At 43.7% G+C, this 16,090-nt stretch overlaps 1 protein-coding gene and 1 long non-coding RNA gene across 6 annotated transcripts in view; one reads left to right on the top strand and one right to left on the bottom strand.

Moving 5' to 3' along the window:
* Positions 1-16,090, bottom strand: part of LOC306646654 — a 745,829-nt gene that overhangs the window by 617,335 nt on the left and 112,404 nt on the right. The window lies entirely within an intron of this gene.
* Positions 10,949-16,090, top strand: part of LOC306646624 (uncharacterized protein) — a 280,420-nt gene continuing 275,278 nt past the window's right edge. For 2 of the 5 annotated variants that reach the window (XR_013759898.1, XM_079115258.1), the window contains exon 1: positions 10,949-11,266. Coding sequence is in view for 4 of the 5 variants with exons in the window: in XM_079115258.1 (XP_078971384.1) it covers positions 11,108-11,266 (159 nt within the window). In the remaining variant the exon portion in view is untranslated. The remainder of the gene's footprint in view (positions 11,267-16,090) is intronic. The other 3 variants (XM_079115259.1, XM_079115261.1, XM_079115260.1) reach the window with 2 other exon arrangements.

Genomic DNA, 16,090 nt, shown 5'->3' with positions numbered 1-16,090 from the left:
AATTTTTGCGTCGATGTTCATTAAGGATATTGGTCTGAAATTTTCTTTCCTTGATGAGTCTCTGTCTGGTTTAGGTATCAGTGTGATATTGGCTTCATAGAATGAGTTTGGGAGGGTTCCCTCCTCTTCTATTTTATGGAATACTTTGAGGAGTATTGGAATGAGCTCTTCCTTAAAGGTTTTGTAGAACTCGGCTGAGAACCCATCTGGTCCCGGACTTTTCTTTGTTGGTAGGCTTTTGATGACTTCTTCTATTTCAGTACTTGAAATTGGTCTATTTAAATTGTTTATGTCCTCCTCATTCAGTTTAGGCAATTCATATGTCTCTAGAAACCTGTTGATGTCTTCGAAATTTTCTATTTTGTTGGAGTATAGATTTTCAAAATTGCTTCTAATTATGTTTTGTATTTCCATCCTGTCTGTTGTGATATTTCCTTGTTCATTCCGAATTTTAGTGATTTGGGTTTTCTCTCGTCTTCTCTTTGTTAGTGTGGCTAAAGGTTTATCAATTTTGTTTATTTTTTCAAAGAACCAACTATTTATTTGTCAATTTTTTGTATTGTTTCTTTTGTTTCAATTTCATTGATTTCAGCTCTGAGTTTAACTATTTCCTGTCTTCTACTACTTTTGGTGCTGTTCTGTTCTTCTTTTTCTAAGGCTTTGAGCTGTAGTGTTAGGTTGTTTATTTGTTGAGTTTTACTTCTTTTATTAAATGCGCTCCATGAAATAAATTTCCCTCTAAGTACTGCTTTCATAGTGTCCCAGAGATTTTGATATGATGTTTCTTTGTTCTCATTTACCTCTAAGAATTTTTTAATTTCCTTCCTAATATCTTCTGTTATCCATTCATCATATAATAGCATATTGTTTAATCTCCAGATGTTGGAATAGTTTCTGTGTTTTACTCTTTCATTTATTTCTAACTTCAATCCATTATGATCTGATAGAATACATGCTAGTGTCTCTATCTTCTTGTATTTGCTAACATTAGCTTTGTGGCATAATATATGGTCTATTTTAGAGAAGGATCCATGTGCTACTGAGAAGAAAGTGTATTCACTCTTGGTTGGATGGAATATTCTATAAATGTCCGTTAAGTCTAAATTATTGATTGTGTTGTTGAGATCTATGGTTTCTTTGCTCAATTTTTGTCTGGAAGATCTGTCCAGTGGTGAGAGCGGTGTGTTAAAATCACCTAGTATTATTGTGTTGTGGTCTATTTGGTTTCTGAAATTGAGAAGGATTTGTTTGACATACATAGATGAGCCACTGTTTGGGGCATAGATGTTTATGATTGTTATATCTTGCTGATTTATGCTTCCCTTAAGCAGTATGAAATGACCTTCTTTATCCCTTCTGACTAACTTTGGCTTGAAATCCACATTATTGGAAATGAGGATGGATACTCCAGCTTTTTTGCTGAGTCCATGTGCATGGTATGTTTTTCCCCATCCTTTCACCTTTAATCTATGGGTATCTTTTTCTATGAGGTGAGTCTCTTGCAGGCAACATATTGTTGGATCTTTCTTTTTAATCCAGTCTGCCAGTCTATGTCTTTTGATTGATGAATTCAAGCCATTAACATTCAGGGTTATTATAGAGAAATGATTTGGTTTCCCGGTCATTTGGTTCATTTTTAAAATTTTGTTTATTTATTTGTTTGACACAACTTGTTTCCTCCTTTATTTGACAATTCCTTTAGGATAATTCCTCCCTTTGCTGATTTGCTTCTTTGTTTTTCATCTCTTCCTCATGGAATATTTTGTTGAGAATGTTCTGTAATGCTGGCTTTCTTTTTGTAAATTCTTTTAACTTTTGTTTATCATGGAAGGATTTTATTTCATCGTCAAATTTAAAGGTAAGTTTTGCTGGGTATAAGATTCTTGGTTGGCATCCATTTTCTTTCAGGGCTTGAAAAATGTTGTTCCAGGACCTTCTAGCTTTTAGGGTCTGGATTGAAAAATCTGCTGATATGCGTATTGGTTTCCCCCTGAATGTAATTTGGTTCTTTTCTCTCACAGCCTTTAAAATTCTGTCTTTATTTTGTATGTTAGGTATTTTCATTATAATGTGCCTTGGTGTGGTCTGTTGTAATTTTGTGTATTTGGAGTCCTGTAAGCCTCTTGAACTTGATTTTCCATTTCATTCTTCAAATTTGGGAAATTTTCTGATATTATTTCATTGAGTAGGTTGTTCATTCCTTTGGCTTGTTTCTCTAGGCCTTCCTCAATCCCAATAATTCTTAAATTTGGCCTTTTCATGATATCCCATAGTTCTTGTAGATTCTGTTCATGATTTCTTACCATCTTCTCTGTTTGTTCAGCTTTCTTTTCAAGGTTAAATATTTTGTCTTCAATGTCTGAGGTTCTGTCTTCCAGGTGTTCTATCCTATTGGATATGCTTTCTATGGAGTTCTTAATTTGGTTTATTGTTTCCTTCATGTCAAGGATTTCTGTTTGTTTTTTTTTCAATATCTCTAACTCTTTATTGAAATGATCTTTTGCTTCCTGTATTTGCTCTTTTAACTGTCGATTGGTGCGATCAATCAATGCTTGCATTTGCTCTTTCATCTCATCATTCAATGCTTGCATTTGCTCTTTCATCTCCTCGTTTTCTTCTCTGATCATTTTAATTATGTACATTCTGAACTCCTTTTCTGTCATTTCTTCTGCCATGCTGTCATTGGGTTTTATTGATGTAACATCTAGATTTGTTTGCAGCATTTTCTTTCCTTGTTTTCTCATGTTGTTCAGATATCAGTGGACCGCTGAGATATTGGAGATTTCCTCTGTTGATTTACAATGACCCTGAAGATTTCTATATATATCCCCTCTTAGCCTTCAGTAGGCTGAAGTCTTGGAGGAGGTTGATAATGCGGTGCTCCACAAGGAAGCTGCCTCTCTAGGAGTGGTGGCCTTCAGGTGGGGTATATTCCCTGCTAGTGGGCAGAGGTGCCTCCACTTGTTGACCAATGGTCATCCAAAGGGGACCTAGGCTGTGGGCTGAGGCAAGGCCTGTTTGGGCCTGAGTCTCTGGTTTTACCGTCCTTGTGGGAAACCTCACCCAGCAGGGAAGACTCACCCGGTGGGGAGGTCTCGCTGGTCAGTTTCCTCCTAGAGGTTCCCCTCAATTTACAGCTACTGCCTGGGCTGGGCTGCCTTCCTCTGCAAAGTTTCCAGGGGCCCCATTTTATATTTTATTTAGAGACAGGGTCTTCCTGAGTTGCTTAGGGCCTCACTAAGTTGCTGAGGCTGGCTTTGAACTCACGATCCTCCTGCCTCAGTCTCCCCAGCCACTGGGATACAGTTGTGTACCACCACGCCCAGCAAAACCCAGTCTTTTTTTGGGTCTCTCAGCTTGTTTCTTTTTTGAGGTGGAGCTGTCCACATTCATTAGTGAACACATTATCACATTATATTTGGAAGTTAGGACTTATGTATTTTGGATAATCTCAGATAGCTTCATCAAAAATGGCTTCAGCTTTTCAGGATGAGTTTCATTTTGACTTCATTTATTATTTGACCGTTGGAGCAATTTACATTTGCCAGCAAATCTTGACTTCATTTTACCATTAGATTCAACTTATAAAATTTGCAAAGCCATTTACCACCTTCCCTCTGATTTTAGGAGTCTAAAGTGGTGTCTGCTAGGTTAACAGGGATGATCTCTGAGAGGTAGAATTACAGACAGTTTTAATCCCTTCTCTGGGGAAATGGCAAGAAATCTAATGAGCACAAAATTAAATATTATTTTTACACTCTTTCTTTGATAAAGAACAAGAAGAGACCATTTTCTTTATGTCTTCAGCTGTTCGGAGGGGGCAGAGGGCCTATGTTCTGGTGCTGCTTATATGTGTTCTAGAGTGTTTGTAAAAGGATCAGAGAGTCAGCACAAGGAGAGAAGGACAAGGACGAAAAGAAATTGTACATGGAGAGCTACAAAAAAAAATGGTTATGTAAGTGTCTCTGAAAAGTTTGAAGGTGATGTAGGCTGGGCCTGTGTATTTATTTGACCAATTTAGGTCAAAAGCCACAAGTACAAAAAACAAAATGAAACAAAACAAAACAAAAAAACACTGACAATTCCAAACACATATGTTTTATCACCCTACTGTCATGTATATATGAAAAGAACAAATTTTAAAACACTAGGTGGGTGCGGTGGTGCAGGCCTGTCATCCCAGCAGCTCAGGAGTCTGAGGTGGGAGGATCACAAGTTCAAAGCCAGCCTTAGCAACTTAGCGAGGCCCTGAGCAACTCAGTGAGACCCTGTCTCTAAATAAAATACAAAAAGGCTGGGGATGTGATTCAGTGGTCTAGGGTCCCTGAGGTCAATCCTGGCACCCACCCCCCCAACCAAAAAAAATTTGTTTGCATGAATTCCAACTCTATATGAATATAGAATTGGTTCAAAGCATTGAAAGAAAAAAAAAGTGATCTCATTCTTTCTCCTGCTCAGAATGTGAGCACATCATAGAGTAAACTAAAACAGAATAGCCTTGAATTTTCAATCAGCATTTTCTTAGGAAATCAAGGGAAGGCAGAGAGTGGGCCTGGGTGAATAGGTATTAAGAATAAAATCTCCTCTGCTTGGTTGCAAGAACTGTCTGTGGATCCGTGCATCCCTTTGACAGGGAAGTGGTGTTCTGGCTGGGCTTTGTGATGCTCTGTGACCAACACCGCAAAGCTGAGACACATCACAGGGAATGTCACTGTATAAGGGCCGTTGGTCTGGGGCCATGCGACATGGCCGCCCAAGGTGCTGCTTGGTGGCTGAGGGATTTGTCGGAATATAAACACTGGACTTTATTGATTGAAGGACATGGTGTGCCAGACTTCAGTGAGATTCTGAGCAAGATCGGGGAATTACATGGACAATAAAGCAAAACTAGGACAGCCGAATGGTGTTGATATGTGTGCAGATAGGAATCTGTTTGCCAATAATTGGCAGTTATTAATAAAGGGTGCTCTGCCGAGCAACCAGAACAAGTACAAATCTAAATGGAATCGACTAATATCCTCACTAAAAGGTTTTCCCGCTAAATGGCAAATTGCTTCTGAGAAGGCAAAATGCTTCATTTAAGGTTCATAATTGGAAAACACTTTATCAACCTAATGATTGTGAGGATGCTGATTATTAGCAATGCCTGCATTGAAGATGTGCTGCACATTTGCATTCAGCTCAGAATTAGGCTAGAATGAAAATAATAAGTATGCTCTCAAGATATGGATCTAAAGTTCTTTCCAGCATTTATGTTAATGGCCCTCCTGGAGTTTGATCTCAGATAAAGTGAGTGGAGAAATAATAACCCCAGATATGAATGTAGATACTGCATCCTGCTGCACAGACTCAATGGTTCCAGCATTAGAAGACTGTGGCATGGAAGCTTTCTCTCACGGGCAAACCAGCGTACCTGTCAAGTGCCTGCCACAGTGGCACAGCCCTGCATTAGAGCCTCAGAGTCTTGTGGATGATGTACAAACCAAAAGTGGGGGCGGAGGTCTTTTGCTGGTTTACTTTTTTGAACCCAGGGATGCTTAACCACTGAGCCACATCCCTAACCTTATTTTATACTTTATTTTAGAGACAGGGTCTCACTGAGTTGCTTAGGGCCTTGCTAATTTGCTGAGGCTGGCTTTGACCTCACAATCCTCTGGCCTCAGCCTCCCAAGCCACTAGGATTACAGGCGTGCGCCACCGCACCTGGCCCTTTGTTTCTTTGACAGCCACTGGAGAGATCTTACATTAGTGTAAAACAAAACCCAGACCAGGGTTGTTAGGTTGGATTCGGCGGGTGGATGAGAGGAAGCTGGGCAGTGGGTAATCCACACATGCGCAGCAGAACATCAGGCCCTTGGGTGCCACAGCACAACCAATCAGATGCTTTCAGATGAACCTTAATGGCACCTCACACCCACCTGTCATTTAGCGGGACCCCCAGCCAATTCTGGACTATAAAAACCCATGCCAACTGGAGGCATGCGTGGATTCCCCCGACCTCCAACCTGGCCTTCATGCTGGAGGACTGGTGAATCTCACTGAGAGCCTCCCAATAAAGCCTTTTCCAGCCGCTTTGGGTCTGACTTCTTTTTGGCCACCCGCATCCACCCTAACAAAGGTGAACAGGTCATCAAGTTCATGATGGTGTAGAAAGGCAAGAATGAAGTAAGATGCAGCATTAGGAAAGGAAAAGCAAACCTTGCCAGCTTCAAGGTCAAACAATGAAGAGATCCTTCCAGCCACCCCCAGCCCCTTAGGGTTCCCTCGATTATCCATGCAGGAGAAGGGGGAAGGGCTGAGACAGCACCCAAAGTGAGATTTGGGAATCTGAGTTATTGAACTTATTACTTCACCTCCTCTAATATTTAGCCTTATTTTCTCAAATCACTTCACATAGCAACTGTTAATGCTTCCCATAGCGACTCTTGCAGTCCATGGCAAGAGGTGTCCTGTTTTTGATTTGAAGAGAAGGATGAGGAAGTCTGATGTTTGACCCAGGGCAGATGCTCAGCAGCCCTTCCTATGTGTCCCCCTCACAGCCCCCACCCCTGGACACCAGGAGACTGGAGGCAGGAAGATCAGGCAGGTGTCCCTTGTCTAGCAAGCCCAAAAATCGGTGGTGAGAGTGCATCAGGAACTGTGTGCTGAGATTTCAGAACCCCTGTCCTCTTTTTTCAGGCACCAGAAGGTCCAAGTACATTTTGAAGTGAGTCATAGGACTTGGTGACATAAATTAGGAGGAAAGAAAAGGTGAGGTTGGTGGGGGTGGTCTGACAACTGCTGTGTTTTAGGTTAGCTGCAGAGAGAATGGCAGGGGGGTCACAGGGAGAGCAGGTCTGAAGGTCATCTTCAAGGACATCAATCAAGGTGCTGTCTGGATAGGGAAACCTGGGGTGTTACTGGGTAAAAGGGGACTGTTGGCTCTGCTTTTTAATTTTCTTCCTTCTTCCCTGGCTGACAGGCTGTCAACTGTCAGTTCTGGCAACTGGCAATGGTCTGAGTCTTGCTTCTAAGCAAATTCTTCCTTGACTTTCTAACACTCGCTTCTGTAAGCCCTGAGCAACATGGTTGTGTTGCTAGAAATGTATGTTCGGCAGGAGTGCAAAGGGCTAGGGGTGGTCCAAGGAGGGTTGTGCCTTATGATGCCCAGGATTCTGAGCATCATAAGGTGCACTCCTCCAAGCCCTGCAAGTCTGTTCTGAAGACTTTATTATGTTGGTCCATAAAGCAAACTCCCCCTTTTCTTTATATTAATTTGGCTTGGGACCGTGCCTATCTTAAGTTGTCCATGGCGAACAGCATCCTTAACATTTTATTCTCCCAAGGGCAGTCTCCAACTTCCAGAGGCAGATGGGTTTCATGGCCTTCATTTCCTCGAATTGACCCGATTTCCTATTTCTACACTAACTACTTGTCCTAAATTCTGGCTTCATTCCCCCCTTTAGGAACTCCCAACTGTTGTAAGGAAAAGGGGGCACCGATTGTTCTGGGTGCTTCAAAGCTGAAAGGGGGCAGCTTGGGACAAGAAGTTTTTAGTTCCCTTTTTTAAAAATGGGGTAAATTGAGGATTCCAAGGTAGAAGTCTGGCTGGGGTAGAGCAGGTTGTAAAGTCATCTGGGGGTGGGTGCTTCTATGATAGATGAACAAAAAGACATGAGTACTGAAATGAGATTAGTACCAGGTAAAGGTTGCAGCATCTGAAACATGCCACTGAGTATCATGAAAATGACAGAAGGCAATCTCTCACCAGGAGGTGGAAGAACTGAGAAATTGTTCCCATAACTAGGCCTAGCAAAGGCTGGAGAGGACAAGGCGTTTATTTGGGGACTTTAACATTGTACAGGTTATCAGGAATGTAAACACAACATTTAACTCTTAATGTCATTGATGTCCCCGAAAATATAGTTAAGCTACTTAATGTCATCTGATTTTTGTAAAATATCCCTTCATATGTATATCCTGTGTTTAGTAGAGATCTCTATATTTCTGTTACTTAGGGCTAGGTAATCATACTAACAAACAGATTAAGTCTACCTGTGTAGCGTAGGAAGGTCTTATGTATCCAGATGTCAAATGTCCACACTCCTTCATGGAGCAATGGATCTTCTAGGGCTTTGGATTAAGAAACAATCACACAAGTATGGAAAGCACGTTGGTCCTCACATCATCCTCATGCAATCCATGTTCCTATCAGCGGAGACATGGAAAGGGTCCATGCTGACACCAGTTCAGGACTGAGGGGGAGCAGCTGACCCATAATATGATGGGCTCCTATGTGGTCAGTCCCTATTTACCAATGCAGCCAGATGCCACGGGCCTGGTGGAATGGACAAAACAACTTCAAAGTGCAAGTGTGGATCCATTCTAGGGCTGGATCTAGGCCCGTTTCCATGAAGCTGTTCTTCTAAATGTGACTTCCAAAACCAGGCTTAGTTCTACTGCTGGAATCCTGGTCCCAGCAACATGGCCTGGTACTTTGTCATCATGGTTGTTGAATGAATAAAAGATGTTTGGAGAGCTCTTCAGCAGTGGTGGAGTGCTGGTGGTTATTTTCTTTGCTGTTCTATTTTCTGCATCATTTGAGTTGTCTTGGAAATGGATCTTTTGCTGGGCATTGTGGTCCATGCCTGTGAAGTGGCTTGGGAGGCTGAGGCAAGAGGACCACAAGTTCACAGTCAGCCTCAGCAAAGGCAAGGCCCTAAGGAAATCCCTGATACCCTGTCTCTAAATAAAATGCAAAATGGGGTTGCGGAGGTGGCTCAGTGGTTAATTTCCCCTGAGTTCAATCCCTAATATAAAAAAATATTAAGCCAAAAATAAAGTAAAGTGTATTTTGTTTTTACAGAACTAGATGAATAGATAATATATTTAAAATGCCTGGGGAAAAGGCCTAATGTTTTCTCTGAAAATGGGATGCTGTTCCATAGTGGGGAAGGTGGAGGGGACAATGAAGAATCTTTGGATTATATAGAGGGGGTAAGGGGAGGGTGGAGAGGTGGGGATGGAAAGGGACATAGATCGACATAGATATTATTACCCTATATACATGTAGGCAAAAATTCCTTTTAAAAAATCACCTTCAAAAAAAGATAATGAAAAAAATACATAAAGGAAGAAAAATGCATGGCAATACCTACTGCTTATAAGAACATGTCCGTCACAACCATTTCAGTGGCTGCATGAACGAATTCAATTGTTTTGGAAGACAATTTGATGGTAAAGATTCAAAATTCACTGTTTCTCTGCCTATTTTTCCTGTATGGAAAGTTACAGAAGGAAAACAATCACAAAATATGAACCAACTGTGCATTTAGGTCTCATCATCTCAATTTTATATGAGAAAAGAAACACCCTGATCAACCTAAGGACACCAATAATGGAAGAGTAAGAGTAAATATGTAGTAGCCTTCCATGGAGTCTGATATAACCAGTACCAATCCTGAAAATGCAGGGAGCAGGAACAAGAGGCTGAAAAGGACAGCGTACAATGATTTATGGGTTAAGAAAATGCTAATTCTGTTCTCTTAAAGCTGGTGACAGTTTCTCCATAGAAGAGTGGGGAACATTTGGAATTTGGAGTGTAGGTAGGTTTGGTGTTTTTCATTCCTTGTATGAGGGATTGAACCTTAGGGCACTTATCCACGGAGCCACCTCCCCAGGCTTTTTATATTTTATTTTGAAGCAGCTCTTCCTAAATTGCATGGGACCTCACTAAGATGCTGAGGGTGGCTTTGGACTCACCATCCTCCAGTCTCAGCCTCCCGAGGTGCTGGGATCATGGGCGTGCACCACCGGGCCTGGAGTACGTAGGGGTTTTTATTTAGGCCAAGCTACAAAACTATTGCATGGCCTGGTTGATCACATGCCCACATGTGGCTAATGCTACAATGTCAGAGCCTTAAGAGGATTAAAATGATGAGAAAGGACCTGACAAATTGGTTTGTTTTCATTGTAACTATCCATTATTCTTATATATTAAAAAAATTCCCAAAGAAAGAGATAATAGGGGAGGGAGGAAAGTTTCAAGAGCTGGAACTTCCATATTGGGTTCCAGTCACTCAGGGCCTCTGCCTGACTTTGAACTAGGAAAAGCCACTAGTGACCACAGGAGGGCTCAGGTGCTCAGGCGGGGCGAGTTGTTCCCGGCGGTGTCAGGAGGGGGCGCTGTAGGCAGCGGCGGCAGGGGCGGGACCGGAAGCCCGGCCTGAGGCGGCTGGGGGCTTGGTCGACTCCTCCTGCTTCCGCTGCCGTCCTCGCAGCCCGTCGGAGCCGGCTTTCTCGCTGTCTGTGGTTTCTGCTGCCTCCGAAATGCCGCTGGAGAACCTGGAGGAGGAGGGTCTGCCCAAGAACCCCCACCTGCGCATCGCGCAGCTGCCCTTCCTGCTGCGCCTGCCGGAGCACCGCGGGGACGCAATGGGGCGCGAAGAGCTGATGGCGACACTCCGCACAACTGTGAGGCCCCGGGAGCGCCAGTGAGTGGCCTGGGCCTGGCCGCCAGGGCCCCGCAGCCCGCGGGCCTTTCCGTAGCGGAGCACCAGACGCGGGCGCCCCTCCGTCCCCTAGGGCTTTTCGGGGGGCCGCGCCTTCCTCCGGGGGTCTGCTTGGGGTACTTTCTGTCCGAGGGCCACTTGCGGGGAGCCTGGAGCTGGGCTCCTGGTGGCTGCTCCTGTCAGCCGAGCTCTCCGGGGGAGCGGAGGTTGGGTCCGGATCCTGTCGTCCTCCCAGCCCTGAGCGCTTGTGGCTGGACTCGCCTGTGAGCATGTGCAGAGAGGCTCCCACTGTCTCCTGCTTGCAGACTCGAGTTTCCTCCTTTGCATTGAAGCCGTGCAGTGCAGAAGCTCTCCCTCCATTTAGACCTGGGAGGGTGGCTGGAGTCAGGATGCCTGTGCAGCCCCCACCTGCAAACATTGAGGTTTGGCCAAGTGGTTTGCCAGCGGTCTCAGGTTCTTTTCCTGGAGTGGGAGGAGATGAGTGGGCGACTACAGCGTGGACAGAGGCGGGCCGACACCGCCTTTGGAGTGCCAGGTGACCCACTCATGCATCCCTCTTTTCGGCTTTCAGACATGGCTCCTTATTATGAAGCCTTGTGCATGCCCTCGACTGGCAGATGGACATGGACCTCCTCAATGAAATGAAGAAGGCAAATGAAGAAGAGCTGAAGCGTTTGGATGAGGAGCTGGAGGATGCAGAGAAGAATCTGGGGGAGAGTGAGATTCGGGATGCAATGATGGCAAAAGCTGAGTACCTGTGTCGGATAGGTGACAAGGTGAGTGGGGCTGGGCGCCCCTTCTGGTGCTAGTATCATCTCCACGTGGGGACTGTTCTGCATTAATATCATCTCATTCTGAAACCTAACTTTAAAAAAAGACAAAGGCAGTCATGTTCACCTGAGCTCCTGAGTCAGTGCAAACATGAATGAAAAATGATAGTCTTGCACTAGCCTGTTGACCTACCCCAGATGCCAGTGTGTTCCTGCACATGGAGCTTGCTGTCATTAACTACAAGAGCAGTGCAGAGATGTTTTATTCACTGCTTTTACAAAATTGGGGTCATTCTCATTACTTCACTGTTCTCACTTGGTTTGAAAGTATTTGTTATGATGTGTTATAAAAATGTGTACTATTTTGCTTGTAAGAAACTATAGCTTAGTAAGTGTTGTCATTCTTTGACCTTTTTTATTATTATATAACTTTTTAGATATTATAGACCTTTACTGTATTCATTTATTTATATGTGGTGCTGAGAACCAGACCCAGTGGCTCACATGCTAGGCAGGAGGGCTACCACTGAGCCACAAGCCCCGCCCTCTTTGACCTTTTACTCCTTGCATCCTCAGAGATAAGCTTTTAGTATTTTTCTTGTGCAATTACAAGCATGTATCTGTCATGTAGAAAATGGGTAGCACTGAACTCTTTTGACCTCTGTGGAGTCCTAGTGTCTAGGCAGTCCTTTTTACCCTTCCACCTGGTGTATCTCAGAGGACGTCCCGTGACATCTCGCTCATTCTAGTTACCTTCTGCCTAATCTTCAACTGTGGAATATGCCATAGGTTGTCTGTTCGGTGGTTCATGGACATACATTTTGTTTTAGCTGTTTTTAACAAACAGCTGCAGTAGAAAACATGCTTGTATTTGTCCCTTAGTATGTATAAGCTAGTGGTTCACTCAGGTATTGATCAGTCTATGAAAGGAAATTGCTGGGCTCGTGAGCAATTTTTATTTTACTCTGTGTGGCCCAGTCTGCATAACACTCGCCAGTACAGGAATTGGGGGGATAAAAATTAACTAGTTGTGTAATGTTAAAGGAATGGCTCTGAATGTCCTTAATTTTAAGTACCACCCTTTAAGTCTGTGGTCCAGGATGACTTGTCAGTGTGAACAATGACATGATGTGCTGTCTTGGATCAGACTGGGTTTTATTTTCAGCCCAAGTAATTATGATTGAACCCTCAGTTTATCATCCATAAAATAGGGATAATGATAGTTTCTACTTATCTGACTAAGGATAGAGGGAAAGGGCTTAGACCTGTACCTGACTCAAATGTTAAGCTATTACTTATTGAAAACAAGGATTTTTTTCCTCTCTAATGATAAATTTAACACAGGTTCATGATCAAAATTTGGAATAGGGGGGTTTTCAAGATGGCAAACTAGAGGGTGGCTGCATTTCAGGTTGCTCCAGGACTCAGGATTCAAAAAAGTAGATATTGAGAGACTTGGGACCAACTCAAAGCAGCTGGGTGAGTCTCTCCCGTTGGGGAGGCATCCTGGATGGGGCAGTAGTCCCAGAATGCAGGGAACATTGTGAAGTAGAGCTGCCCGGCGAGACACCCCTCCCCCCACTGGAGCAGTGAACTCGGACAACTGGGAGTATCGTAGAGGAGGCCACTCAGTACATCGCTTGGACTCAGAGCAACCACTGGGATTCCAGGTGGTGGCCCAGAGGAGGGGCTGTGAGGAGAGCTATTTGGACTCAGAGCAACCACTCCAGAACACCGGGGCCTGCCCGGAGGAGGAGTGGGAGGAGCATGGCCGCTTGGATTCGGAGTGACTATACCAGAGCTACGGGCGGTTGCCAGAAGAGGAGCTGCGTGGCAAGCTGTTTGGACTAAAAGCGACTGTACCTGAACACCAGGGCCTCCCCGGTGGAGAAGGAGGGCGGCGGGTTGCATGGACTTGCAGTGACTGCGTTGGCGCTCCAGGCGGCTGCTCAGAGTAGGAGGCGAGTGGTGAGTTGTTTGGACTCAAAGCAACCGCTCCTGAACACCGGGGGGCTGCCTGGAGGAGGAGCCTGGTGGTTCACTTGGTCTTGAGTGGCGGCACCAGAGCTCCGGTCAGCTGCCCGGAGGAGGCATACAGCGGGTCACATGGACTCAGAGTTACTCAGAGCAACTCACAGTGAACTGTTCTTGAACACCTGGGGGGCTACCTGGAGGAGGAGGAACGGGGCAGGTCACTTGGACTTGGAGTGACTGCCATGGCTACCAGCGGTTGGCAGGAGGAGAAGACACACAGTGAGTTGCTTGGACTCCTAGTGACCCCACCAGAACACAGGGCGGCTGTCTGGAGGAAGAGGCATGCGGCAGGTCTCTGGGACTCAGAGCGATTCTACGGGGCTCCAGGTGGCTGCTCAGAGGAGGGGCCGCACAGCCAGGTGATTAGGTGGAGAGCAGGGTCCCAGAAACTAGGAGGCTTCTGGGTGGAAGAGCTGCACAGAGACATGCTTAGGGGCGGAGTAATGGTTCCAGGACTGCGGGCAGATTCTCTGAGGAGAGGCAGCCTAAGGAGACTCATCTGCGAAGGGTGAGGCTCCCAGGCCCAGGAGGTAGGTCTGGGCCCCTGGGAACTTTGCAGAGGAAGGCAGCCCAGCCCAAGCAGTAGTTGTAGATTAAGGGGAACCTCTAGGAGGGGAACTGACCAGCGAGACCTCCCCACCGGGTGAGTCTTCCCTGCTGGATGATGATTTCCCACAAGGACGGTGAAACCAGAGACACAGGCCCAAACAGGCCTTGCCTCAGCCTGCAGCCTAGTTCCCCTTTGGATGACCATTGGTCAACAAGTGGAGACACCTCTGCCCACAAACAGGGAATATACACCACCTGAAGGCCACCACCTCTAGAGAGGCAGCTTCCTTGTGGATCCCTGCACTATCAACTTCCTCCAAGACTTCAGCCTACTGAAGGCTAAGAGGGGATATACTAGAAATCTTCAGGGATATTATAAGTCAATACAGGAAATCTGCAATATCTCAGCGGTCCACTGATATCTGAACAACATGAGAAAACAAGGGCGGAAAATGCCCCAAACAAATCTAGATGTTACATCAATAAAACCCAATGACACCATGGCAGAAGAAATGACAGAAAAGGAGTTCAGGAGATACATAATTAAAATGATCAGGGAAGCAAACGATGAGATGAAAGAGCAAATGCAGTCATTGAATGATCGCACCAATCGACAGTTAAAAGAGCAAATACAGGAAGCAAAAGATCATTTCAATAAAGAGTTAGAGATATTGAAAAAAAAAACCAAAGTCTTGAAATGAAGGAAACAATAAACCAAATTAAGAACTCCATAGAAAGCGTATCCAATAGGATAGAACACCTGAAAGACAGAACCTCAGACATTGAAGACAAAATATTTAACCTTGAAAACAAAGTTAAACAAACAGAGAAGATGGTAAGAAATCATGAACAGAATCTACAAGAACTATAGGATATCATGAAAAGGCCAAATTTAAGAATTATTGGGATTGAGGAAGGCCTAGAAAAACAAACCAAAGGAATGAGCAATCTATTCAATGAAATAATATCAGAAAATTTCCCAAATCTGAAGAATGAAATGGAAAATCAAGTTCAAGAGGCTTATAGGACTCCAAATACACAAAATTACAACAGACCCACACCAAGGCACATTATAATGAAAATACCTAACATACAAAATAAAGACAGAATTTTAAAGGCTGTGAGAGAAAAGAACCAAATTACATTCAGGGGGAAACCAATACGGATATCAGCAGATTTCTCAATGCAGACCCTAAAAGCTAGAAGGGCCTGGAACAACATTTTTCAAGCTCTGAAAGAAAATGGATGCCAACCAAGAATCTTATACCCAGCAAAACTTACCTTCAAATTTGACGATGAAATAAAATCCTTCCATGATAAATAAAAGCTAAAAGAATGTACAAAAAGAAAGCCAGCATTACAGAACATTCTCAGCAAAATATTCCATGAGGAAGAGATGAAAAACAAAGAAGCAAATCAGCAAAGGGAGGAATTATCCTAAATGACTTGTCAAATAAAGGAGGAACCAAGGCGTGACAAATAAATAAATAAATAAATAAAATTTAAAAAATGAACCAAATGACCGGGAAACCAAATCATATCTCAATAATAACCCTGATTGTTAATGGCCTGAATTCATCAATCAAAAGACATAGATTGGAAGATTGGATTGAAAAGAACGATCCAACAATATGTTGCTTGCAAGAGACTCAGCACCTCATAGAAAAAGATCCTCACAGACTAAAGGTAAAAGGATGGGGAAAAACATACCATGCACATGGACTCAGCAAAAAAGCTGGAGTATCCATTCTCATTTCAGATAATGTGGACTTCAAGCCAAAGTTAGAAGGGATAAAGAAGGACATTTCATACTGCTTAAGGGAAGCATAAATCAGCAAGATATAACAATAATAAACATCTATGCCGCAAACAGTGGCTCACCCATGTATGTCAAACAAATCCTTCTCAATTTCAGAAATCAAATAGACCATATCACAATAATACTAGGTGATTTTAACACGCCTCTCTCACCACTGGACAAATCTTCCAAACAAAAATTGAACAAAGAAACCATAGATCTCAATAACACAATGAACAATTTAGACTTAACGGACATTTATAGAATATACCATCCAACTAAGAGCGAATACACTTTCTTCTCAGCAGCACATGGATCCTTCTCTAAAATAGACCGTATATAATGCCACAAAGCTAATGTTAGCAAATACAAGAAGATAGAGACACTACCTTGTATTCTATCAGATCATAATGGATTGAAGTTAGAAATAAATGAAAGAGTAAAAAACA

This window comes from Sciurus vulgaris, assembly GCF_902686455.1.
Source record: "Sciurus vulgaris genome assembly, chromosome: 16".
Taxonomy (NCBI): Eukaryota; Metazoa; Chordata; class Mammalia; order Rodentia; family Sciuridae; genus Sciurus; species Sciurus vulgaris.
The sequence above is the reverse complement of the archived record's forward strand: the minus strand, read 5'-3'. Positions and strand labels throughout refer to the sequence as shown.